This window comes from Salvelinus fontinalis, chromosome 9, assembly GCF_029448725.1.
Source record: "Salvelinus fontinalis isolate EN_2023a chromosome 9, ASM2944872v1, whole genome shotgun sequence".
Lineage (NCBI taxonomy): Eukaryota > Metazoa > Chordata > Actinopteri > Salmoniformes > Salmonidae > Salvelinus > Salvelinus fontinalis.
In genome coordinates this window covers 43941740-43967483 of record NC_074673.1, presented here as the reverse complement: position 1 = coordinate 43967483, position 25744 = coordinate 43941740, and the positions used below count along the sequence as shown (strand labels likewise).

Below are 25744 nucleotides of genomic sequence, written 5' to 3'. Positions count from 1 at the left end.
TCGATCTTTTGTCCCTAATAATATTATTATATAATTTAGTAGGCTATACCCGCAATGTATCTGATACTTTGAACTGTTGGCTAGAGCGAACATGCAAGACCATATCATGAAATTTAAAAATATATAAAACCATTAGAGTTGAAGGATGGAAACCCATTTCAATTGTATTTTTTTGACGGTATATGGGAATTTAACAGCAAAAATGATTTGCATGTGCACTATGTAATCGCACACAGCCTTTTATCTGCAACAAGTCAATTTGATGGGATAGCTAGCTAGCGTTCGGTGGGAGTCAGAGCTGAGCTAGCAAACAGTGTAACAAAAGTATAATTTCAGATTCTACAAATACTCCAATAGCGTCTGCATTTCAGGAATCACTTTAGCAAGTACCCCTGTTGCACTGTTAAATTATTTAGCCATTTAAACCATTTGTTTTTGGAGGAAAACTTTTTGGAATGACCTCAATGGGCTTGTCCGAAGTGTCGAACTTGACAACAGTTGCTATCAATTGGAGCGCTACGACTGGTTGCCCAAACTTCTAGGTCGGGGCTTAGCGAAGAGTCAATTGTAAGGCAACCAGCTGCAAAATGATTATGTAGTTTGCTCAAGATTTGGGAATATAGCTGAACCAACATACAATGTTGCCTTCCAAAGGCAAACTTGAATTTGTAATTTGACTAAACAAGTTTTTATACATTCAGCTCACTGAACTCAACAAATCACATTCAATTTTATTTGGCACATGCCCCGAATACAACAGGTGTAGTAGACCTTACAGTGAAATGCTTACTTACAAGCCCTTAACCAACAATGCAGTTTTAACATTCACACATTAGCTCAATTTCTTTCCCACCTAACTCACAGAATAATGGTGATTAACATTGGTTTCGTTGGCTTTTTTTTACAGTGCTATTGTGGATGTCGTATGCATACAGACTTGTCTGCGTCATTCTGGCTGGAAGGGTATGTTTGGGGCAGCTCATCTCACCATGTGTGTGTGTGTGGCTGAGAAGGCTCAGCCAGAACCACTGACGGGATAGAGATTACAGTGTGTTTACAATGGCAACGGAGCTGCCATTGTAAACACACTGTAGAGGGAGTGTTTATGGTGTGAACTGTCTGCGTGGCTGTACACACACAGCTCTGGATTAGCGCCGACAGATAATGAGATGAATAAACCTCCTCCCCCAGTCTGGTTAGGGTCCAATCACACAGTAGGCAGGCCTAACGTTAACCTTAACCCTTTTAGCTAACCCTTCCCCTAACCTTAAGAATTTCATTCACTACAATAGCCTTAGTAATACACTACATAGACAAAAGTATGTGGACACTGTTCATCGAACATCTTATTCCAAAATCATGGGCATTAAAATGGAGCTGTTCCCCCCTTTGCTGCTGTAACAGACTCCACTTTTCTGGGAAGGCTTTCCACTAGATGTTGGAACATTGCTGCAGGGACTTCCATTCAGCCACAAGAGCATTAGTGAGGTCGGGCACTGATCGTGGGCGATTAAGCCTGGCTCGCAGTCAGCTTTCCAATTCATCCCAAAGGTGTTTGATGGGGTTGAGGTCTGGGCTCTGTACAGGCCAGTCAAGTTCTTCCACACCTACCTCGACAAACCATTTCTGAAACTCGCTTTGTGCACAGGGGCATTATCATGTTGAAACAGGAAAGAGCCTTCCCCAAACTGTTGCCACAAAGTTGGAAGCACAGAATCATCTAGAATGTCATTGTATGCTGTAGCGTTAAGATTTCTCTTCACTGGAACTAAGGGGCCTAGACCGAACCATAAAAACAGCCCCAGACCATTATTTACCCACCAAACTTTACAGTCGGCACTATGCATTCGGGCAGGTAGTGTTCTCCTGGCATCCGCCAAACCCAGATTTGTCTGTCGGACTGCCAGATGGTGAAGCGTTTTCACTGCTCCAGAGTCCAATAGTGGCGAGCTTTACACCACTCCAGCCAACGCTTGGCATTGCGCATGGTGATCTTAGGCTTGTGTGCGGCTGCTCGGCCATGGAAACCTATTTCATGAAGCTCCGGACAAACAGTTATTGTGCTGACGTTGCTTCCAGAGGCAGTTTGGAACTCGGTAGTGAGTGTTGCAACCAAGGACAGACGATTTTTATGTCCCACCCATTTCAGCACTCTGCAGTCCCATTCTGTGAGCTTGTGTGGCCTACCACTTTCGCAGCTAATCAGGTTAGGTCAGGTTATTTGAGCCAAATAGAGGAGAGACACCCATGAATAGTATTATTGGCAGGTAGGCTTAGCTGCTGGTTAATATCTGAATGGAATAAGAACACACACCTGCCCACACAATCACACACACACGTGTGCACATGTGTATATGATAAAATGATTAGTGGAGGGACTCCCGAGTGGCGCATCATTCTAAGGCACTGCATTGCAGTCACTACAGACCCGGGTTCAATCCCAGGCTGTGTCACTACCGGCTGTGACCGGGAGACACATAAGGCGGAGCACAATTGGCCCAGCGTGGTCCGGGTTAGGGGAGGGTTGGCCGGCCAGGATTTCCTTGTCCCATCGTGCTCTAGCGACTCCTTGTGGCGGGCCGAGTGCCTGCAAGCTGACTTCGGTCACCAGCATGACGCTGTTTCCTCCGGCACATTGGTGCGGCTGGCTTCCGGGTTAAGCGAGCAGTGTGTCAAGAAGCAGTGCGGATTGGCTGGGTCGTGTTTCGGAGGACGCATGGCTCTCGACTTTCACCTCTCCCAAGTCCGTAGTTGCAGCGATGGGACAAGACTGTAACTACCATTTGGGGAGAAAAATGGGTAAAAAGTACCACAAAAAAAAACAAGTATTAGTGGAGAGGAGAGTGTAACACTAGCCCACTGACTAGGTCAGATATGCCCGTACAGGACTACACATAACACAACACTTCCCTCACTATGCCTGGGTAGTTGGCAGACGCCTTGGTTCTGATCACACAGTGTATGAGACACATCTATTGTTCTTTTTATCACACACAAGCCTTAGGCATTTTCTATTTCCAGCTCTTCTCAGAATATCAGAAACTCATGATCAGATATGGGGCTTCACTTATAAAAGAAAGGAGGATAAACTGAGAAGATTGGAAGACAAAATGTACCTATATTAAACAATATAAAAGGGAGAAAACAACTGTGCTATGGGGAGGGGTACATTCGGGGGCCTGGTCAACTAAATGAACACAATTATCATACCCCCTTTCCACATTTTCCAACAGACTCACACTGCGTCACCTTTAATCACCAGCAAGGGGCAGCCGAGAGAGGATTTTTAGGTTCTTTGCCCTCACTGGCACTGTGATCCTCCATGAGTAAATATGAACACAGAATGAAATGCTCTAATGCCTCGCTTTTGCCTCGATGGTCTGGCCTGTCTGGCCCTGGCTGGAACTGGACTGCAGCTCATAGATGTTTTGAGAGACACACAGGCAGATGAAATGTAGGTTAAACCTCCAGTACAACATCTTATTCACCCATGCATGATGATACTTGTGTCTCATCGCAATAGTTTTACAGTGCCGGAATCCTGTCTGGTCTTACCAAGAACCAAATACAGTATATCAAAACATTTCTCAGAACCCATCACCAAGTTCTGAGGAGAACATCGTGCCAGTCCTAATCAGTAGGCCTTAATATGGATTAAATGGATAGGGTAGATTTAGTTCAAACAAATCAAATCAAACTTTGTCACATGCGCCGAATACAACAAGTGTAGACATTACCGTGAAATGCTTACTTACAAGCCCTTAACCAACAGTGCAGTTCAAGAAGAAGAAATATTTTCCAAATAGACTAAAATTAAATTAAATAATAAAAAGTAACACGATAAAAACAACGAGGCTATATACAGGGGGCACCGGTACCGAGTCAGTGTGCGGGGGTACAGGCTAGTTGAGGTAATCTGTACATGTAGGTGGGGGCGAAGTGACTATGCATAGATAACAAACAAACAGTGAGTAGCAGCAGTGTACAAAAGGGAGGGGGGGGGGTCAATGTAAATTGTCCGGTGGCAATTTTATATAGGTCCTGGATAGCAGGAAGCTTGGCCCCAGTGATGTGCTGGGCCATTCGCACTACCCTCTGTAGCGCCTTACGGTCAGATGTCGAGCAGTTGCGGTGATGCGGTGATGCAACCGGTCAGGATGCTCTCGATGGTGCAGCTGTAGAACCTTTTGACGATCTAGAGACCCATGCCAAATCTTTTCAGTCTCCTGAGGGGGAAAAGATTTTGTCGTGCCCTCTTCACGACTGTATGTTTGGACCATGATAGTTCGTTGGTGATGTGGACACCCAACCAAACTCTCGACTCGCTCCACTACAGCCCCGTTGATGTTAATGGGGACCTGTTTGGCCCACCTTTTCCTGTAGTCCACGATCAGCTCCATTGTCTTGCTCACATTGAGGGAGAAGTTGTTGTCCTGGCACAACACTGTCAGTTCTCTGACCTCCTCCCTATAGGCTGTCTGATCGTTGTCGGTGATCAGGCCTACCACTGTGTGTCGTCAGCAAACGTAATGATGGTGTTGGAGTCATGTTTGGCCACGCAGTCATGGGTGAACAGGGAATACAGGAGGGGACTAAGTGCACACCCCTGAGGGGCCCTAGTGTTAAGGATCAGCGTGGCAGACATGTTGTCGCCTACTCTTACCACCTGGGTGGCGGCCCGTCAGGAAGTCCAGGATCCAGTTGCTGAGGGAGGTGTTCAGTCCCAGGGTTCTTAGCTTAGTGATGAGCTTCATGGGCACTATGGTGTTGAATGCTGAGTTATAGTCAATGAACAGCATTCTCACATAGGTGTTCCTTTTGTCCAGGCGAGAAAGGGCAGTGTGGAGTGTGATTGAGATTGCGTCATCTGTGGATCTGTTGGGGTGGTATGCGAATTGGAGTGGGTCTAGGGTGTCCGGGGGGATGTTGGTGATGTGAGCCATGACCAGCCTTTCATAGCACTTCATGGCTACCGATGTGAGTGCCATGGGGCGGTAATCATTTAGGCAGGTTACCTTCGCTTCCTTGGGCACAGGGACTATGGTGGTCTGCTTGAAACATGTAGGTATTACAGACTTGGTCAGGGAGAGGATGAAAATGTCAGTGAAGACACTTGACAGTTGGTCCGCGCATGCTTTGAGTACACGTCCTGGTAATCCGTTTGGCCCAGTGGCTTTGTGAATGTTGACCTGTTTAAAGGTTTTGTTCACATCAGCTACCGAGAGCATTATCACACAGTCATCCAGAACAGCTGGTGCTCTCGTGCATGCTTCAGTGTTGCTTTCCTCTAAGCGAGCATAGAAGGCATTTAGCTCGTCTGGTAGGTTCGCATCACTGGGCAGCTCGCATCTGGGTTTCCCTTTGTAGACGGTAATAGTTTAAGCCCTGCCACATCCGACGAGCATCAGAGCTGGTGTAGTAGGATTCAATCTTAATCCTGTATTGACACTTTGCTTGTTTGATGGTCTGAGGGCATAGCGGGATTTCTTATAAGCGTCCGGATTAGTCTCCCGCTCCTTGAAAGCGGAAGCTCTAGCCTTTAGCTCGATGCGGATGTTGCCTGTAATCCATGGCTTCTGGTTGGGATATGTACGTACAGTCACTGTGGGGACGACCTCATCGATGCACTTATTGATGAAGCCGATGACTGAGGTGCTGGATTCCTCAATGCCATTGGATGAATCCCGGAACATATTCCAGTCTGCGCTAGCGAAACAGTCCTGTAGTGTAGCATCCGTGTCATCTGACCACTTCCGTATTGACCGAGTCACTGGTACTTTCTGCTTTAGTTTTTGCTTGTAAGCAGGAATCAGGAGGATAGAATTAGGGTCAGATTTGCCAAATGGAGGGCGAGGGAGAGCTTTGTATGCATCTCTGTGTGTGGAGTAAAGGTGGTCTAGGATTCCCCCCCCCCCTGGTTGCACATGTAAAAATTTGGTAAAACTGATTTAAGTTTGCCTGCATTAAAGTCCCCAGCCACTAGGAGTGCCGCTTCTGGGTGAGCATTTTCTTCTTTGCTTATGGCCTTATAGAGTTGGTTGAGAGCGGTCTTAGTGCCAGCTTCATTCTGTGGTGGTAAATAGACGGCTACGAATAATACAGATGAGAACTCTCTTGGCAGATAGAGTGCCTTAAGCTGTAGACGACACTACCTCAGGCGAGCAATATCTTGAGACTTCTTTAATATTTGACATTGCACACCAGCTGTTATTAACAAAAAGACACACACCCCCACCCCTTGTCTTACCAGAGATAGCATCTCTGTTCTGCCGGTACATGGAAAATCCCGCTAGCTCTATATTGTTCGTATCTTCGTTCAGCCACGTCTCGGTGAAACATAAGATGTTACAGTTTATAATGTCTTGTTGGTAGGATAATCTTAATTTTATTTTCCAATGATTGCACGTTAGCAAGAAGAATGGAAGGCAGTGGGAGTTTACACGCTTGCCTCCGGATTCTCAGAAGGCTGCCCGATCTGCAGCTTCCACCGATCTGCATCTTCCACCGTCTTTTCTTCATGCAAAAGGCGTAGATCTGGGCCTGTTCCAGTGAAAGCAGGATATCCTTCTCGTCGGACTCGTTAAAGGAAAAAGTTTCTGCCAGTCCGCTGTGAGTAATTGCTTTTCTGATGTTCAGAAGTTATTTTCGGGCCTTCCTTATTTTATGGATTTGGCAGTAATCTGTGGATCTGTGGATCCTGATAATCAGCCAAATATGGGTTAGTCTACTTTTACAGTTGACCATTATAATTATTAATTAGAAAGCGATATGAGCTGGAGAACCCCTTTAACATGCTCCAAATAATCATGCCTAAATCAATGCAAAATCACTTCAAGCTAAGTGTAGAATAGGCAGATCCTCTTCAGCACGCTACAATGAAATACTGATAGGTCTACCTAAAACACTCCTGGTACCTAATCCATTGGTGGTGCAATGGCCTACTTCTTCATTCAATTAGCTTCCAGTCAATCAGCCCTACTCCTTTACCGTGTCCTCCCTGGGAGAACCCAGAGCAAGAGCATAACACACACTGGGACCTTATCGTCAATATCTGTGTGAGAGCGATAGCTTAGGTATTCTATATACGCTGCACACTACAAAACAGATGTTTCCTCACTATTAGCATACAGCTTTCATATAGCCTACCCAATCGTTATACAGTCATCAGTGTGAGCTAACAGACGTCAAACAGTAATAACAACTGATATTTCCTCATGACTACTTACTTGAAATGGTCTGTATTGGAAATGGTCTGTCTGCGATGGTTTATGTGGTTAGCTAACTGCCTGTCACGCTAATTAATAACAGCGTCATGACATGACTAAGGATTCGTGTTAAGTGGCACCCATCAGAAAGTTTTGTTTTGAGAGTTGCTCTTAACTACCAGAGTAGGCTTACTTGTGCTTACTATAAATGTCATGTTACCCAAACAAGCATGGAAGGGAGTGGGTGTGTGTGGATTATGGGCTTTGTTTTAGCACCTTCATGGTCCTGACTGAATTCAACACAAACACAGCCTTGTTACAGCTGTTTCTCCAGACCAGAAGGGGAACTGGTGCATATTGCTGTCCTGCAGGTTTGACTTCTCATGACACATTTTGCAGCAGTGGAAAAACATGGCCGCACCTACAACCACACGAATACACACACTCAAACACAGGAACACGCATAGACAGAAGTGTGATCTATGTGCACGTCATCCTGAGTCCGATACGGCACAGACTACTCTGACACCCAATTCCTCTCTCCCTTCCGCTTAACTCTCCCTCTCCTTCCTCCGCTGTCTCCTCCACTGCTGTCCAGGGACAGGCAGTCCCTCCCTCCCTCTCCACTGAATTACAGTGCATGAGGCTCATATGGTGTACTCTGCTAGGCTGTGGCTATCTGCTCCACCAGAGACATTCTGATAAGGCCTATATGGTACCACCCTCATCGCTAGTATTGAGAATTTGAGATACACACAAACAAACAGGTAAACAAGGGCATCTAAACACCAGGTAAGTGATGTCCATTCAGTAGAGCTAGCCAGGTCTGGTCTGGTGTATTGGCTCTTCACCATCACTAAGTGATCCCCTCTGGGAATCAATTCAATGAATTCATTAAGTCAGCTGAGGTCTGAGCTCTGACAACCTTGACGCCTGTACCTAGTCCTCTGACTTCCATTGAAGAACCACCACAACATAGCAATGCTAGCATTTATACATAGCATTTATATATTTGACTGAACTCCAAACTATAATCATAATTAGGCTTAAATAATTTGTCATATTTGCAAAAGGTCTCTCAAATTTGGGGCCTGATGGGAGTTGAGAGCTGGAGCAACAGTAACCAGCTACTACAGAAGAAAATGTTGGTTTGAATTCCTGAGAACATTCTGCTACCTGGCTGCCTCACTCTACTGAACCACACACAGTCCTGTTCGCCAGGCTGCTCACATCTTCAATCAGCTGGCGAAAGGCAAGACAAAAATCAATGCAGTTTACAATGCAATGTGTCGCAACATTATTCAGACTGCATTGGCTCATACAGGGATCTACATTACAGCAATAGACAGAGAGCAGATCTATACAACCCTCACTGTTAGCGCTGAGGCTGGAGTTTCTATAGGATATCACTAACAACGCCCAGTGTGTGTGTATAAATCTGCTCTCTGTGTATTGCTGTAATGTAGATTGCATTGTAAACTGCATTGATTTTCGTCTTGCCTTTCGCCAGCTGATTGAAGATGGGAGCAGTGGTACATACAGAGTTATGATAATGTTATTGAAACTCTAGTGCAGGGTTGCCAAACTAATTTTCCCCCGGGGGCCACATCCGGTCTTCAACAAGGTTGAAAATTGGTTAAATATCCTCGCTGACAAAAAGTGCCAAAAAATAGTCCTAGTTTTTGGAATTTGATGCTCCCTGACTGTCTAGCTTTCATTTAAGTGATTATTAGTGAACTGGACACAGTCCGGAAACTGTATGGATGTAGGTCCATTATCATCACTGCACAATTTCAATTTGGTTTTGGTTATTTTAAAGAAGATTGAGTTTGTGAGCTGTGTGTTTGACACCCCTGCTCTTGTGGTTCTGAAGTAATGCCAGCAAAATGAATAAACTCCAAATTGAGATGACTGAGTAATCAAGAACGATAACTCTAGGACGGTCAGAGGTTTAGCCATCATTCATTTCAATGTGTTTACCTACAAATCTACCTGATTATGTATTTAAAAAGTCCAACATTTTAAAACACAAACTAGCAACAGAAACTCAGGAAAAAAAGAAACGTCCTCTCACTGTCAACTGTGTTTATTTTTCAGCAAACTTTACATGTTTAAATAGCCCGAGCCCTCACCCTCCGATCCAACAGGTCCCAGACGTGCTCAATGGGATTGAGATCCGGGCTCTTCGCTGGCCGTGGCAGAACACTGACATTCCTGTCTTGCAGGAAATCACGTACAGAACGAGCAGTATGGGTGGTGGCATTGCCATGCTGGAGGGTCATGTCAGGATGAGCCTGAAGGAAGGGTACCACATGAGGGAGGAGGAAGGCTCAGTCCCCAGACAGACAGATAAGTGTGAGTATTTAGCCTGTGTTCTTATGCGTGAGCTGGTGAAAGAGTGATAGGATCACATTCCTAAGTTTTTTTGTTGTTACTTTAAACCTTTTTTCACCCCAATTTTGTGGTATCCAATTGGTAGTTACAGTATTGTCTCATCGCTGCAACTCCCGTATGGACTCGGGAGAGGCGAAGGTCGAGAGCCGTGCGTCCTCCCGAATCACGACCAAACCAAGCCGCACTGCTTCTTGACACAATGCCCACTTAACCCGGAAGCTAGCTGCACCAACGTGTCGGAGGAAACACTGTGCACCTGGCGACTGTGTCAGCGCGCACTACGCCCGGCCCGCCACAGGAGTCGCTAGTGCGTGATGGGACAAGGACATCCCTGCCGGCCAAACCCTCCCCTAACCTGGACGACGCTGGGCCAATTGTGCGCTGCCCCATGGGTCTCCCAGTCAGGGGCCGGCTGCGACAGAGCCTGGACTCGAACTCAGAATCTCTAGTGGCACAGCTAGCCCTGCGATGCAGTGCCTTAGACCACTGACTGACTGTACACCATAAAAGAAGCAAAAGTTGGATGAAAAGTTGGACGTGCCGAAATAGAAAAAAGTTACATTTAATTTCCTCTACTGTAGGTCGAGATGAGCCTCCTGTCTGTAGCAATAGACAGGTAGACTTACGTCTCCTGAAGGGCCTAACCATACACAAAACAGCACACACACACGTGGGCACGCATATGCTCATACGCTCATGTGGACGTGCAAACACACACACGACAATGAATGGACAGGAAGGCCAACTTGTTGACAGACTATTGCTAAGATGTCATCTGAGAACCTGCTGTGGGTGTTCTTGTTGTGGTTTCCACTCCAGCTCAAAGCATGTCTCTACAGAGAGATTGTTCACAGCAGCAGCCAAGCATGGGCCTTTAACAAACACATAGCTTTGACCTTTGAAGGTGGTAAAGGCCAGAAAGATAAAGGATGTTACAGTTGCATTTGTCAATTTCTATATCAGAGCAATTTCAAGTCACATGATGTCAATATCCCCCATTTGAATCAACTGAAATTGACACATTGTTATACATCCATTATTAGCTGCGTGATAATAAGATACATTTCCAACATCGTTCAATTAATGGCAACAACAACAAAAGACACTGAGCTTAAATAAATGTATATTTGACACGTTTGTGAGTGACGTGATATAATTTGGTGAACGTATCCTGAAGCAACAGATAGACCATTCCAGCACCTTCCATAGCTGAGCGCGTGTGGGCAGAACCTTGGTATGGTATCACCTAATTGATGCTGTGACTACACAGGTGACGTCGGTCCAATAGCATCATGCCATGAAGTCGGCTCCTCTCTCTCCAGACCAATTCGCATGCACTTTACAGAGCCACTGCGCCGCGGCGCGCACACCAACACTGCACTCCGTCATAACCGGCTCATGCGCCATGCAAAATACAGCACTCGCACACCCAAAATTCACCGAGATCTCATTCACTCTAGTATAAGTCCCTCTATACACACTCTGTATAGGTACTGTTACGTCATATAGCAGCCACAGACCCAGTGCGATTCACAAATAGCGCCTATAAACCGACGAGGCTTTTCATTCCGGGTGTTTATTCTTTCATTACTGCAATGAGGCTAAGGAAGCCTGTCACACCTGTCAGATCTTATTTGCAACCCCCAACCAAGTCACGGCTCTCAGCCCCAGCTGATGCAGCCGATACCAAGACGCCTTCAGCATTTAACAAGTACACAGACAAGAGAGACAGTCATTGGTCATTTATTGCGATCTACAACTTCAGCATGCAATTCATATCCTATATGGGCAAGACTCCACTCCGGGTATGATATATGATATTAATCGACGTAACCACACACACCGGCCCGAGAGACGTTGCCAATGACAACTTCCAACACAGTTGGACCGCCCAGAAGAGATGGACCCGAGCCGCAGAGGCCAGGCAGAGTTCCAATTCCCGCCAGCACCATCGCAGTATGCCTGTGTGTGTGTACGTTGTGCCATAGGTGCGCAAAAACAGACTCTCCCCCATATGTCGCCTTCACACCAGCCACTCGGCCAGACACTGTCAACAGTGACAGCCGTCTGGCTGACGTTGTATGGGAAGCCTTATAACCGCTATCACTGAAACAAAACACAACAAACGAGCACAGCACTGCACAGCACTGCACAACCAACACTCCAAGTACACTCCTCTCCCCGACCGCCGCCCTGCTTACCTCTTTCCGTGGACTGCCTTGTCTTTTTTCCCCTTCGGCCTTCTCTTTCGGGCCTGGATGGCCATCACTAAGAGATGTATGCAGAGGTAGGACCGAGGTCCGAGCACGGAGTGAGAGTGGGGGACAGGGAGAAAGAACAGCACATTAGTCTCGAGCTATAACTGGCCGGTCCAAGCATCGTTTACCTAAAAGGTTGAAAACCCCTCACAGGCGTCATTTCACCACTTCTAACCAAAACCTACAGATGCTGTCCAGGATGCAGAATATTTGAAGAATAAAAGAGATTTCCATACCTTTCCTGGAGCTCATGATGTTTTCCTCCTTCCCCTCAGCAGCAGCCGCAGCTCAGCGCCAGAAGCCGGGATCTCTCGCTATCCAGCCTTCCCTCCAGAGAACGCGCACTCCCTCTGTCGTTAGGAGGAGGAGGCGCGCCCGGCACTGGAGCTCTATGCTACATGGCCGCGCACAACTGGCAGGTGAGGTGAGTGCAAAAAGGAGCCCCCAAAGAACCAAAAACAAAAATACTGACTCCCGTCTACATTATTAGACTATCCCAATGTATTGTCTCTGATGTCATGAACTTGAAAGGATTCCCCTTGCCTGCCTCTATATTTATCACCACCTCAAAGCATTATTAGTTATTAGGCCTATATGCTAACTGGGGCATATTATGAGTAGGGGAAAGACTCCAGCTAAATTATCCACCATATTTTATATTTTTGCAAGACATTTTATTGACAAGTTGGTTTACTTTTCTGTCAGAGTTGCCATCTTAAAGGATCTTACCAATTTGGAGAACTGTTAAGGCTATGGGTTTGGAAATGAATCTGTTGTGGCACCCCATAATCCGTAGCCATGGTGAGTCATATGGCAAACATAATCCGTTATTATCTCACCCTGGATCACAAGCATCCCTATCCCTGACCCTGAACAAAAACTTTCCTATAGATAGGCCTATTTCTCAAATAAATGTTGAATGAGAGTAGACCTATCTGGGATTGGTTAACCTACATGTTCTTATTATAGGCCTAGATTAATACTAGGCTATTCAAATTATAATGTATGAGGAGGTATCGTCATTGAACACTAAGAGGAAGCTGCTAAATCATAGGCTACTCATATATCAAATATATTGTTACGTTGTAACACCGTGGTGTTTGGCCAAAGCAACCCTAATAGCCTGGAGCTTTGTGATTGACAGGCCCTTGAGGCAATGGGTGTTTGATATGGGCGGGTTTCAAGGAGTGACTATTTCCGGAGTCAAACACACGTGTGTAGGAAAACTGGCGTACTTTATTGTGCGCTCTCTACTAAACCCCTGTACGAGCAGGTAAATCCGATTTTGCAATAGAAACAATTAATGTCAATATTTCCACATTGCATTAATGTAACTATGCATAGCTTTGCCCTGGCTAAGCATTTGTGGGCGCATTTGACTAGTCATGTTTCTACTTGGCATGAGCTATCGTTAGCAGGCTAGCTAGCTAGTAGCTAATTAGTCAGTCGAAGATAACATCACAACAGAGGCATGTATCTATGAAATTAAACAGGTTTCCGAACCATCTGCCAGTTGGATGGAACTGGGTACCAACAATGTAGTAGCATAGCCACAGTGTGAAATGTTGTTGTTACACCGTTTCAGAAAGGAAGATACATTCGCTATAACTAAACAGAATAATTAATAATGTCGTGTTTACCACGATGCTACAGTAGTTACCTAATCATCCTGCCAATCAGGCTATGCAATTATTTTTTTATGTTGGTCTGGAGGGTGCAGAATATGAGGGCCGGTGCGCAAAAAAAGGGCCAGTGTGTTTTTGCGTTACTGATAAATTATTGAATCACCTACAACTGGGCTGCGTCCAGTACTAAAAAAAAGTCGTAGAACGTTCCATTAAACGGAACCGGTGCTGTTCTGAACGACCAGTTGAAAAACGTGGAGGGGAGGGTTAGGGCAGGGTTTCCCAAACTCGGAAAGGGGAGGTGTTAGATTGCCAATCCAGTACCTTGCTAGTGTTCACAGAATATTTGGTTGGAGCGACATGCTTTGTAAAAAAAAAAAAAAATGCCTTGTTTACATCCATAGGTCCATCAGGAATTCTCTTTGGGTTGCTTTGAGGTACCATACACCCTATCTACTAACTGTTGACATCCGAGCACCAGGTATCTGCCAGATACACAGCTTTTTCTTTAAGGTCCCTATCAGCAATCTGTAAGTCAAGTGTTCAGCACAACTCTCCCATTATATTAAAAGAGAAGTTCACTTTATTTGAACCAAATTTGTATTTTGGATGTAAATAGCATGTTATAGAAGTGCCCAGATATTTTTTTTGCAATCAATTGTTTTTGAGACCAGCTGTATACTTCCACATGCTCGTTCAGCAGTAGGGGCACAGATAACGTGTTCCAAAAACACCCAAATACATCCTTTTAGAAACAGCAATGCTTTCAGTATTTATTAAAAAAAATATATATTTAACCTTTTTTAACTAGGCAAGTCAGTTAAGAACAATTTCTAATTTACAATGACGGCCTAGGAACAGTGGGTTAACTGCCTTGTTCAGGGGCAGAACGACAGATTTTTACCTTGTCAGTCTGGGAATTCGATCTAGTAACCTTTTGGTTACTGGCCCAGCACTCTAACCACAAGGCTACCTGCCGCCCATATAGTGATATACAGTATAGTGATGAAGGTCTTTAGATGTTGTACATATTAAATTGTTTTTCCTAACTAGTGTTGCACAGTATACTGTAACTTTGGTACTTTTGGATACTAGAACATGAAACACGGTTCGGTACTAAAATTTTTGTTTTGTTACTTTCGATACTTCTGTCAAATGTGTCTCATGGATCAAGCGCCTGTCTCAGTGCAGCCGACCCCTTATTATAGCGCTCACCCTTGCCTGCTCCACTTACTCACTGCTAGCCTCCACTGGGATTCTGGGCTGCATCATGTTAGCTCCCCATTCATGCTGCTCACAAGTAACACACTTGAATAATGCGACACGTTATGTAGAAATGTTGCAACTGTTATTCACTGTTCGCAAAACAATGTCCACACAGGCTAGAACACTTCACAATGCAAGATACAGGTAGATTCCACCTATTATAGGCTACATTTACTTGCTAGCTGACAGCTAAAGCTGATATTAATTCACTGACCTAGTACTTTGTTTGTGATAATATGCAAACCATCATGCAAAATATGCTGATTTCAAAGCTGATTGCCATCCAAAACTTAATTAATGAACTTATTCGGTCTCTCTCTCTCATCTCTCCCAAAGATTATCTATTGCAGGGATGGGCAACTCCAGTCCTCGGGGGGGCCTGATTGGTGTCACATTGTGCCCCCCCCCAATTGATTAAACTCAATAACTCAATGTATGCTCCTATTGAATATGCATTTACCTGTATTGTGGCTAGGCCGAGGCTACATCTTGATTTACCCAGTTTATCAATAGAGATTTACCATTCAAAAAATTATTACCATTACGTTGTAATGCAGTTAGATTTGTAAAAACAAAGTCAAATTGATTGTATGATAGGTTTTATTATTATTATTATTTAAATGTAGTGATATTGAACTCAAAATATGCCCAACGATTGAACAGAGCAGTAGTGGTATTGTTTTGATATAGAGTATCTGGATGGTATAGAGTATTATCATACAAACCTGGTATCGAAGTCAAAATTCTGCTATTGTGACAACACCATTCTGAACTTTATCTGTGACTTTATATACCGTTTTGTGCGACTCAAGCAGGTTCAGCTGTGCTGCTTCTCAGTGTTGCCCGCGCATACACACACGAAACAGGATCTTGGACTACACTGAGAAGTGTCGCTCGAGTCGCACAAAATGGAATTTAACGTTGAGGATACATTTCGGGAATGACACAATTTCATGTGTACATCTAAAGACCTGCGTCACTATAGTGAGTGTTGCCGTTTCTAAAAGGACATATTTGGGTATTTTCGGAGCCATTTGTTCATGTTTTATTTGTGCCCCTGCAACTGCTGAACGAGCCTGAGGAAGTATCTCGCTGGTGGGGTTAGTTTCTCCAAGACAAGTGAGATTGCAAAGAAAGTGTCTGGGAACTTCTATAACATGCCATTGATGTCCAAAATGCTGATTTATTTCAAGTAAATTGAGCTTCTCCATTAATTATATAAGAGTAGGTGTTTGTAGTAGTGGTGTGGATGTTAACAATGACATGCTGAGTGAATTCGATGTCTTCTCTTGCCCCTCAGCTTGGTCCCTATGGCCGACACAGAGCCCATGCTGGTCCCTGCCGCTGGGGGGGAGAAGAGAGCATGCCCTGCTTTGGAGGAGGAGGAGGTTGACCACAACACCAAGAGACCCAGAGTCCAGAAGGAAGAGAAGAACGGAGGGCCCTCTCACAAGCTGCCCCAGGATGAGGGAGAAGAGCCAGAGGGGGAAGACACGGAGACATTGGAAGAGGATGGAGAAGGGGAAGGGTTGGGGTCAGGAGAGGCCTTTGCAGAGATGATGAAGCATGGCCTCACAGAGCTGGATGTGGGGATTCTGAAGTTTGTCAGTGAACACAAGGGGTTCTCAGGCATTCTCAAGGAGAGGTTAGTCCTGACTCCGGCCCTCCTGAAGAGCGATCTGAACATGGCGTATGTGTTGCTGTGTGTGTTTCACTATGACTGAGATCAGCTCTTGCTCTGTCTGTGTTAAGGTACTCTGACTTTGTGGTGCACGAGATCAACAGAGAAGGCAAGACAGTGCTGTTGGATGATCTCTCTGTTCCTGAGGAGGCTGAGGTGAGCTAACAATGAATCAGTACATTTCTTTAGTCTTGCAGTTTAGAGTGAAATATAATCTATAAGTCATTGTTGAAGTTAAACTCTGATGTTGGACATGTCTTGCAATAGGAGGCCCCGGTAGAGCAGCCAGAGTCCCAGGTTTTCACAGAGGAGCAGAAACAGCAGCTGGAGCAGCTACAACTCTTCAAGAACAAAGAGGGCAATGTCTCTATAGAGGTGAGTGCATGCATCGTTTCCACCAAGCCCACTGAAAGTTTATTTTCATTGTATCTTCACATTGTATCATTCTAGTTAAGATGCAAAGTTTACATTTGACCACGGTCCTCAAAGGCAAACTTTAGAGATCAATTAAGTTTTGATTACACGCACACAGGTAGCCGATGACACAAAAGAGAAGCGGACCTTGGTCCACAAGGCTGTGAAGACCCTGTACCCTGGACTGGAGACCAAGACAGAGGAGCGGGAGGGAAAGAAGTTCATCGTGGCCTACCACGCAGCCGGGCAGAAAGCCCTCGCAGGTACAGGAGAGAATGGGAAGATGGGTGTCGTGGACATTTTCTGGGTTGTCTCTCTGGTTTAATTCCTATTGCTGGGTGAAATCTCTGTAACATCGATCATAGAACCAAATCAAGTCGCTTTCAAGTTCTCTTACTTCAACAAAGAGTTTACATTTCAGAATGGGGAAAGTTATGATTGAATGGTTGTAAAAGGGTGGTGCTGCATGCCCTTGTTCAGCTTGGCCTCATGTCTCTCATTACATGGGGTTCTCTCTAAGCTGAGTAGCTACTGGGTTGGCTATGGGATTATATGTAGGGTGCATGAATGAACAGGTGCATGTGTGAGGTCAACACACCTGCATGATGATGCTGACTAAAGATCCAGACCAAAGACCCTGACCAGTCCCATGGACTGAGAGAGATCACATGGATCTTGATTTTTATCCAGGTTTCTGTGAACTTTTAGATGTTAGAAGTCTCCCCAACAAATCAGCAGTCTCTCTCTCGACGTGGACTGGCATGTTTTGCCTCTGAATCAATTCCCTAGGCTTATTAAGATCATTTAAGACATCGCCGTTTTTCAATGAATCATTTCCTGTAAATGTAGTGGCCTATTCAAAGAGAGCACAACATGGTAGTCATCAAATAATGGCTACTCTGTCATGCCCGTGGAACACTCCTGCTGCACAGAACGGTTTAGACACAACGGCATTCCAACCCTGCATGCTGACCTCGCCACCCCTGCCGGTCTGTCTAACGGTCCACGACCGTCTTTTAGTAACATTCTTTTATCATTTATATCCTATTCCTTTTGCTCTTCTCTGGGTGGACAGAGGTCAAAGCAGCTGCAGGTAAGACTTTCTCGTCAATGGCAAGGTGTGTAGAATTTGCAGGAAACTAGCTTCAAAACAGCTCAATTTTGTCACTGGTCAACAGGGGGGCTCTAAAATATTCGGTCACCTTTAGCCACGCCCCCGCCACGCCCACCACCTAAGCCCTGTTATTATCCAGAAAAAACCGCTGCACATAATAAATAATAAAACCACTCTGATTATCCTGCTTGTTCAATATGGCTACTATTTTATTGGTAAATAGTTTTATTGGTAAATAGTCATTACCAATTTCAGGGTGTAGGCTAAGCTAGAAGAACCCCTGTTAGTTAGTTTAGAGCAATGGGGAATGAGTGTTCGAGGGGAGCATTTCAATTACTGAGGCGTCCGTCTTGGGACATATATGCAGGATGCTCGTGGCATAAAACAGTTGTTAAAGAAGTGGTTGCTGCTGTCTGTGTTGGGCTCCTTAACAGAGCTGCCTCCGCACAAAAGGATAAAGGAGCCAGATAGTAATTTGAAAAGCATACCAAAGCACTGAATACTGATGTATTCTCTGACAGATGCGGTCTGTCTGCTACTCTGCCTTTATCGCCACAACTCACTCCTGTCCTCCTGTCTCCCTGGCCAGCCCCCAGGAAACACTCCTGGCCTAAGAGCCGCGGGGCCTTCTGCCACTTTGTCCTCTACAAGGAGAACAGAGACACCATGGAGGCCATCAACGTGCTCTCGAAGTTCCTCAGGTAAAAAACACACACAGTTTCTAATAGCATTTTTCCAACAATATGTAAGGAAAACTTCTACTAAACTGTAGAACTCCTGATTTTGTGTCTGTTATTTCCCAGGATGAGGCCCAATGTCTTCTCCTACATGGGGACCAAGGACAAGAGAGCCATCACTGTGCAGGAGATTGCAGTTCTCAAGTGAGTGTGGTGGCTTGCTGCTATCAGCAAATACTTGTAAATACATACTTACGTAACCTATGTTCTCTGTCCTTTCAGGATCACAGCAGAAAGACTGTCTCACCTCAACAAGTGCCTCAATAACTTTAAACTGGGAAACTTCTGCTACAAGAAACACCCTCTGAAGCTGGGAGAACTACAGGGCAATCACTTCACCGTGGTCATCAGGTCAGTGGATACTAGCTGCGCGTGTCGATGTGCGTAATCTCTTTGCTTGAACTTATTCTTTGTAACTCAAACTACTCTCCAATCCTGATTTGATTCATTGAACAATTAAAATAGCGCAGCAACTTTTAATCTGATCTACGCGTTGCTATTTGTTCCTGGCTGGTTACCTCCCACACAGGAACATCACAGGGACAGAGGAGCAGGTCCAGCAGGCCATGTCCTCCCTTAGAGAGACGGGCTTCATCAACTACTATGGCATGCAGCGCTTTGGCACCACCGCCGTGCCCACACACCAAGTTGGCAAGTAAGGACACGGACTCTCACACATTTGGGTATGGGGTCGGCAGGTAAAAACATGATCCCCTTGGTGCATAGGGTAACCGGCCCATGGGTACGGGGTTGGCAGGGGATGGATGATTGACTGTTGTTGTGTCCCTCTGTTTGGACCAGGGCCATCTTGCAAGACAACTGGAAGGAAGTGATAGATCTGATCCTGAAGCCTCGCCCTGGAGGTAAAACATTTACTGCCTTTCATTTGTCTTTATATCGAATACATGTCCGCTACCAAATGGACAAATCTAAAATGGATAACATTATTGCAGGAGCGCGTGTCAAACGGTTTCTGCCACGGCGTGGCCTTTGTGACAACTGCAGATGTAAAAAGGATGTTTTAATAGAATATGATGTATTGATTTACTGCTCTCCCTCTCTCTGCCAAGCGGAGAAAGGTTATCTGGTGAAGTGCCGTGAGGAGTGGGCCCAGTCCCAGGACCCAGAAGCAGCGCTGCAGAAGCTGCCTGTTAAACGCTGTGTGGAGGGACAGCTGCTCCGAGGTCTCTCCATGTACGGCAAGAAGAACATCATCACTGCCTTCGCCATGGTGAGCTGAGCCCGCTTTTACTCCTACAAACTAACTTTTATAACTGGTCAGGAAGCAATGGCTGTACTCACGCACACTTGCCAAATGGCAATATCAGACATCACGCACCTTTTATTTATCCCCAAGTTGTTCCAATGGACTAAGTTGTTAAAAGTGAGAAACAAATGTAGCCACACACACTGTTAATTTGTTTGACTTATTAAAGCTGCTATATGTCACTTTATGAACGGCCTGACCAAATTTGCATAGAAATGTGCATTATAGATATGCCATTCTCATTGAAAGCAAGTCAAAGAAGCGGTAGATGTGTTCTATGTGTGCTATTTCTATGCTTCCTGTTATGTTTAGTTTCTTTTACCTTCTGTCTTGCCCACCAGTTGAAAATGCTATATTTTTGGTTATGTAAAAAATATTTCACAGTGGTTTAGATGGTACAATGATTCTCTACGCTATACTTGCTTGTTTTGTCACAAACTGAAATTATGCGAACTATTCAAATTGTAGCAACCAGGAAATGGTGAAGGAGTTTCTGCTTAGTGCACCTTTTTTAAAGTATGTTTTTCTCTGGTTTATTATAGCTGAGGTAACTCCCTGTGTTGGCCCTCTTCTTGTCTTCTAGATCCCTCGTAACAACCGACTGATGTACATCCACAGCTACCAGAGCTTTATGTGGAACACCATGGTCAGCAGACGCATTGAGGCCTTCGGACTGAAGGCTGTGGAGGGAGACCTCGTGCTCAGGGGAGGTGGGTCCTATCTGTTTATGTTCTGTGGGTGTATCTCTGATTCACCAGCGCGTGTGGTGATACGTGTGGTTGGAATTCTTGAATAAATGTTCTGTAGAGAAGTGATGGAGCACACGGCCCAGAGTGCCTGTCTCACAGATGGCTCTAAAGTGTAATACATCATGTCTAACAGGGCTTTAGACCACCTGCTGGGCTGAGTTAATGTGCTCATTCTATGTAGGGTCTCAAACCAAGTGATGTAGACATCCTCCTATTCACCCGTGGTGTAAAGTACTTTAGTAAAAATACTTTAAAGTACTACTTAAGTTGTTTTGTGGGTATCTGTACTTTCCTTTACTATTTATATTTTGGACAACTTTTACTTCACTACATTCGCTAAGAAAATAATGTACTTTTTACCGATATCCGATATTTTCCTTGACAAAAAAAACAATACTGATAACCGATATTACACATTTTAGCGGCCATTTAAGCATTCTAGTACAGTTAAATAGTTGACACACACACGGACGCAGCTGTCTAAGGCACTGCATCTCAGTGCAAGAGGTGTCACTACAGTCCCTGGTTCAAATCCAAGCTGTATCACATCCAGCCGTGATTGGGAGTCCCATAGGGCGGTGCACAATTGGCCCAGCGTCGTCCGGGCCGTCATTGTAAATAAGAATTTGTTCTTAACTGACTTGCCTAGTTAAATAAAGGTTACACACACACCACACTGACCAAAAAAGTTATTTTGTTGGAATTTATGTATGTCCCCATTACCAGTAAAACATAATCAAAATCAATTTCTTTCACTTAATTGCTGTGCTGTTTCGTTGTTCAGTCATTTCATTCTCAACCAGGATTTCTATGGAATGCCGTTGCATGTCAAAGATAACACTACACTATTTGACGTGTCAAATGACACTATTTGGCGTGTCAAATGACACTATTTGGCGTGTCAAATGACACTTTGGCAGGTCAAATGACAGTATTTGGCGTGTCAAATGACACTATTTGGCGCGTCAAATGACACTATTTGGCGCGTCAAATGACACTATTTGACCAATCAGGACCTGAATGTGACTACACGTCACATTCATACATTTTTTACGTAGCTGTTACATATTGATTACACCATCACTTGTATTTCATATGTCCCAACGATTCATCGATACGTATGCTATGATGCTGGTAAAGTTGTCTCGCGCATCTACAGTGCTGGTCATAAAAAAGATAGCAAAGCTCATGGATGCAAAGAAAAATCTTCCCCAAAAACATAGCAAAATGACACTGATTCAGTAGTTAGCTAGCTAGCTAGGTGTCATCATCTAAAATAACCCTAATTTATGATACACTTATTTGATTAATGGTGGTCAGACCCATCTATCTGAAGCTAGCCACAATAGTGGACTTTGCGGTTAGCCTTCAAAATAAAAGTATGACATAATTGTACTATTTGTATTTATTTGCTGTCAATGACATACTTTTATTTTGAAGGCAAACCGCAAATTCCACTATTGTGCCTAATGCTTATAGCTTCACAACACAACCTGGTCCGGTTGAGCGTCACTAGCCAGATGAAGCTAGCTTGCTGCTTATAACGTTAGCTTTGGGCAACATGGTTACATAGCTGGCTAGCTATTTTCACGAACTGAAGTTCAATTTCAATAGGCGAACAACAAGTGGCAACTCAGCTAATACTTACTCACAAGTATTCCTAAATCATTGCTAAGAATAATGAAAATGACTACAGTTTCTACTGGTCATTGTTTTCAGGTTGGTTGTACCAAGCTAAAGCTAGCTACCCCAGAAGTTGCGGTCGAACAAATTAAGCTTTATTACTAGCGCAGTATTGTGAACACATCGTTCGTGGCCGGTGTTTGCTTATTTGCAGACTTTTTTGTACAGCTTTGACAGTGCTACTGTATATTTTTTGACATGCAAAGACCCAAATGGTGTTCCATAGTATGTATGCCGTGAAGCTAATAGCAGTGATGCTATTACTGTGTAACTCCGGTAGGGCAGCATCTGAAAAATAATGCATTGGTAATGTGTACCGGTGCTCGACCAGTCGGCGAAATCCAACATCACCCACGACAGAGAACGGTTGATTGTCAAGTGCAATGAATTACATTATCTTGGCTTTAATGGATTTTTCCTTTGAGTTGTGTCGCTGAAATTGTCTTACTCTTTCAAATGACTGCTCGACTTGTTGACTGCTCGATCCACACAGCAGACATTGTGGGCTAGGTTAGGAATGCTGTATTGCACGAGTAGCGCAGAATTTTACGTGGCGTCATTACATCATGTACCTACGTTATATAGGTATGCACAGTAGCTTTGACATCGTTTTTTAACATCAACGTTAAACTAGACATCGGGCTGATAGCGAGTTTGGCATTTTTAGCTAATATCGTCCGATTCCAATATGTTCACCGATATATCATGCATCCCTACTATCCGTAAATAAAAAAACAAGAAAAAGGTTCCGTCTGATTTGCTTAATATAAGGAATTTGAAATTATTTATACTTTTACTTTTGATACTTAAGTACATTTTAGCAATTCCATTTACTTTTGATACTTAAGTATATTTAAAACCAAATACTTTTAGAATTTTACGCAAGGTAAAATTCCTGGGTGACTTTCACTTCTACTTGAGTCATTTTCTATTAAGGTATCTTTTACTTTTACTCAAGTATGACAATTGGGTACTTTTTCTACCACTGCTATTCACCCACTTATCTCCAGGCACTGCATTCGTGCTGTCCGCAGCAGAGGCCGAGACCCACTCTATCCAAGACGTGGTGATGCCCCTACCAGGGTTTGACGTCATCTACCCCACTCACCACGGTAAGAGAGCCCTGCATCCTCCCACCATGTCAGGGCAAAGTCTCTATCCCTCCCTTAAGCTCTCCCCTCCCCCATAATCGGAAACAATCTCCTTAATCCTCTACCTTACCGAACGGTTTGTCCTGTCTGAACTAGTTTAATTTGGCTTGTTTGCCCTTGCATGAACTAGTTTCATGTCAGGGCAAAGACTTATCCTGTTGTCTGGGGTGTTACAAGCAGAGGTGAAGAAGAATTTCAATCCGTGGAAAATGATATCTCCCGAGTGGCACAGCGGTCTAAGGCACTGCATCTCAGTGCTAGAAGCGTCACTACAGACCCTGGTTCGATTCCAGGCTGTATCACAACTGGCTGCGATTGGGAGTCCTGTAGGGTGGTGCACAATTGCCCAGCATCGTTAGGGTTTGGCGTGGTAGGCTGTCATGGTAAATAAGAATTTTTTCTTAACTGACTTGCCTAGTTAAATTTAAAAAATAAAAAGATCTCTGGATGTAGTATTCTATTCTGTTTTACTGTTCTATACTATTCAGATATGTGGTTGAGGTGTGTGTTTCAGATGTGATTGTGTCTTTTCCTCCTGTTCTGTAACAGTGGGTAAGGGCTACAGGGAGATGCTGAGTGCAGATAACCTGGACATTGACAACATGAGACACAGGGTGAGGGACTACTCTCTGGCCGGGGCCTACCGACGCATCCTCATCAAACCCAGTGACGTCAGCTGGTCTGTAACACTCGCTGTCACCTCAGTATCAATTAATACATCTATTTTCAGTCTTAGCTAACTATAGGAAAAGGCGAACGAATAGTGTTGGAGACGTTTTCGTTACACATTCTAAATGCATAAAAAGGAGCTGTGGATTGCTTCATTTTACCTTGATAATGTGATTGCCTTGTATAATATTTCCTCCTCTACATTCCTGAGTTGTGTTTCTTGTATCATCTCTTTTTCTATAGGGAGGTGATTAACTATGAGGACCCTCGTGTCTCCCTGATCCACACTGATGTGGAGAAACTAGAGGACCAACCTCCCCCAGTCTTCAACAAAGGTATGTTCTAGTTTCATCCTGTTGCTGTGCATTAATCAATATGTGGTACCTTTCCATTCACCTTGTATCTGTACTCCATGAAATTGAAAAACACTCTTGGTGGTGTGTTTCTCCTAACTCTTTCTCTCCACCCACCAGAGGGGAAGTACAGGGCTCTGAGGATGGAGTTCTCCCTGCCTCCCTCTACCTACGCCACCATGGCCATCAGAGAGGTGCTCAAGATGGACACCAGCATCAAGAACCAGACTCAGCTCAACACCACCTGGCTAAACTAATACAACAGAACTGGGCCCACTGAGCTTCATATAGGGGCTCCTTTTCCAGGTTGCCGAGCAGTCTGTCCTTTAGTGGGTGTCTACTTACTGTATGTGAGACTAACAGTCTATATTGTATGTGTGTGTGTGGGTGGGAGTGTTTTGGTACTTTGACATGCCAAAGGTCATTCCTCTCAAGGTGTGTCAGTTAGGGTGATGGGAAATCTTACCTAATCCCACGCTACCAAGAGTAACAACTCTGATATTATATTGTTACTACTCTGATTATTTTCTTAGTTTCTTCATTTTTTTATCAGGAAGTTTTTACTGTCTTTTAAAGCTTTGCGGCACTGGAGAAATTCAGAGATATGTTTTTGAAACAGCTGACGTGCTACAGAAGCACTTTAAAGGGGCTGTGTAGAACAGTTTGTGTAACCCATGGTGGTGCTCTGTGACACCCCTGCTACTTCCCAGGGTACTACAATGACCTGACCCTGGTTGTACAGAATTACTGTTTCCTTTTTTAACTGTACAATGTTTTTGTTTTTTGGAAACCAGCTCTCTTACAGAGAGAGAATTAAAATGTTGAGTGCAAATGTTTTTTGTTCCGTTATTCATGGACTTGGATAAGATGCATCATTCTGCTCTAACATGTGCCACTGTTAGGGTATTATCTTGAACTTGTAAAGTTGCCTATAGTAACTATTCATAGTAGGTGCTGTGGAGCTGACCATCTGGCAGGGGGGCTGATGCCAGCTGGCTGTAGTCACTGAATTCATCGCCTGGCTCCAATCTAATTTGTTTGACTGGATCCTGTCATCAGCCAGTCACCCTGGGATACTGAGGGTCTCATACGGTTTTACATGATTTTTCTCTTCTGTCGTGCTCTGAAATACTTCAGATTTCATCATATTGGAATTCGTGTATGGTGATATGGTACAG

The 25744-nt window shown here is 44.4% G+C and overlaps 2 protein-coding genes across 9 annotated transcripts in view; one reads left to right on the top strand and one right to left on the bottom strand.

The window, feature by feature from the left end:
• The window catches only part of LOC129862663 (SRSF protein kinase 2-like), a 64647-nt gene extending 52438 nt beyond the window's left edge, over window positions 1-12209 (bottom strand). For 3 of the 5 annotated variants that reach the window (XM_055934537.1, XM_055934542.1, XM_055934543.1), the window contains exons 1-2: window positions 12094-12208; window positions 11801-11867 (exon numbers count right to left, since the gene is read on the bottom strand). In XM_055934537.1, the coding sequence (XP_055790512.1) occupies window positions 11801-11867; window positions 12094-12109 (83 nt within the window). In that variant the 5' untranslated portion in view covers window positions 12110-12208. Of the gene's footprint in view, window positions 1-11800; window positions 11868-12093 lie in introns of all 5 variants that reach the window. The other 2 variants (XM_055934538.1, XM_055934541.1) reach the window with 2 other exon arrangements.
• An 802-nt stretch (window positions 12210-13011) lies between these two features.
• Window positions 13012-25398, top strand: LOC129862664 (pseudouridylate synthase 7 homolog). 4 transcript variants are annotated; one of them, XM_055934544.1, is made up of 18 exons: window positions 13012-13130; window positions 13887-14012; window positions 16049-16393; window positions 16501-16585; window positions 16697-16804; window positions 16962-17106; window positions 17919-17936; window positions 18547-18658; window positions 18761-18838; window positions 18917-19045; window positions 19224-19349; window positions 19496-19557; window positions 19765-19925; window positions 20545-20671; window positions 23404-23505; window positions 24094-24223; window positions 24457-24548; window positions 24687-25398. In XM_055934544.1, exons 1-18 carry the CDS (start codon window positions 13027-13029, stop codon window positions 24821-24823), a joined length of 2187 nt encoding a protein of 728 aa, XP_055790519.1. In that variant the 5' UTR covers window positions 13012-13026; the 3' UTR covers window positions 24824-25398. The 4 variants fall into 4 exon arrangements, with proteins under 4 accessions (XP_055790519.1, XP_055790521.1, XP_055790520.1 ...); XM_055934546.1 differs by lacking the exon at window positions 13887-14012; XM_055934545.1 differs by lacking the exon at window positions 17919-17936.
• The last annotated feature ends 346 nt before the right edge of the window (window positions 25399-25744 follow it).

Coding starts and splice junctions, on each gene's coding strand:
- LOC129862664 (XM_055934544.1), top strand. CDS start 13,027: ATGGGCGGGTTTCAAGGAGTGACTATTTCCGGAGTCAAACACACGTGT. Junction 23,506..24,093: donor CATCTACCCCACTCACCACG/GTAAGAGAGCCC, acceptor GTTCTGTAACAG/TGGGTAAGGGCTACAGGGAG. Junction 24,224..24,456: donor AAACCCAGTGACGTCAGCTG/GTCTGTAACACT, acceptor CTTTTTCTATAG/GGAGGTGATTAACTATGAGG.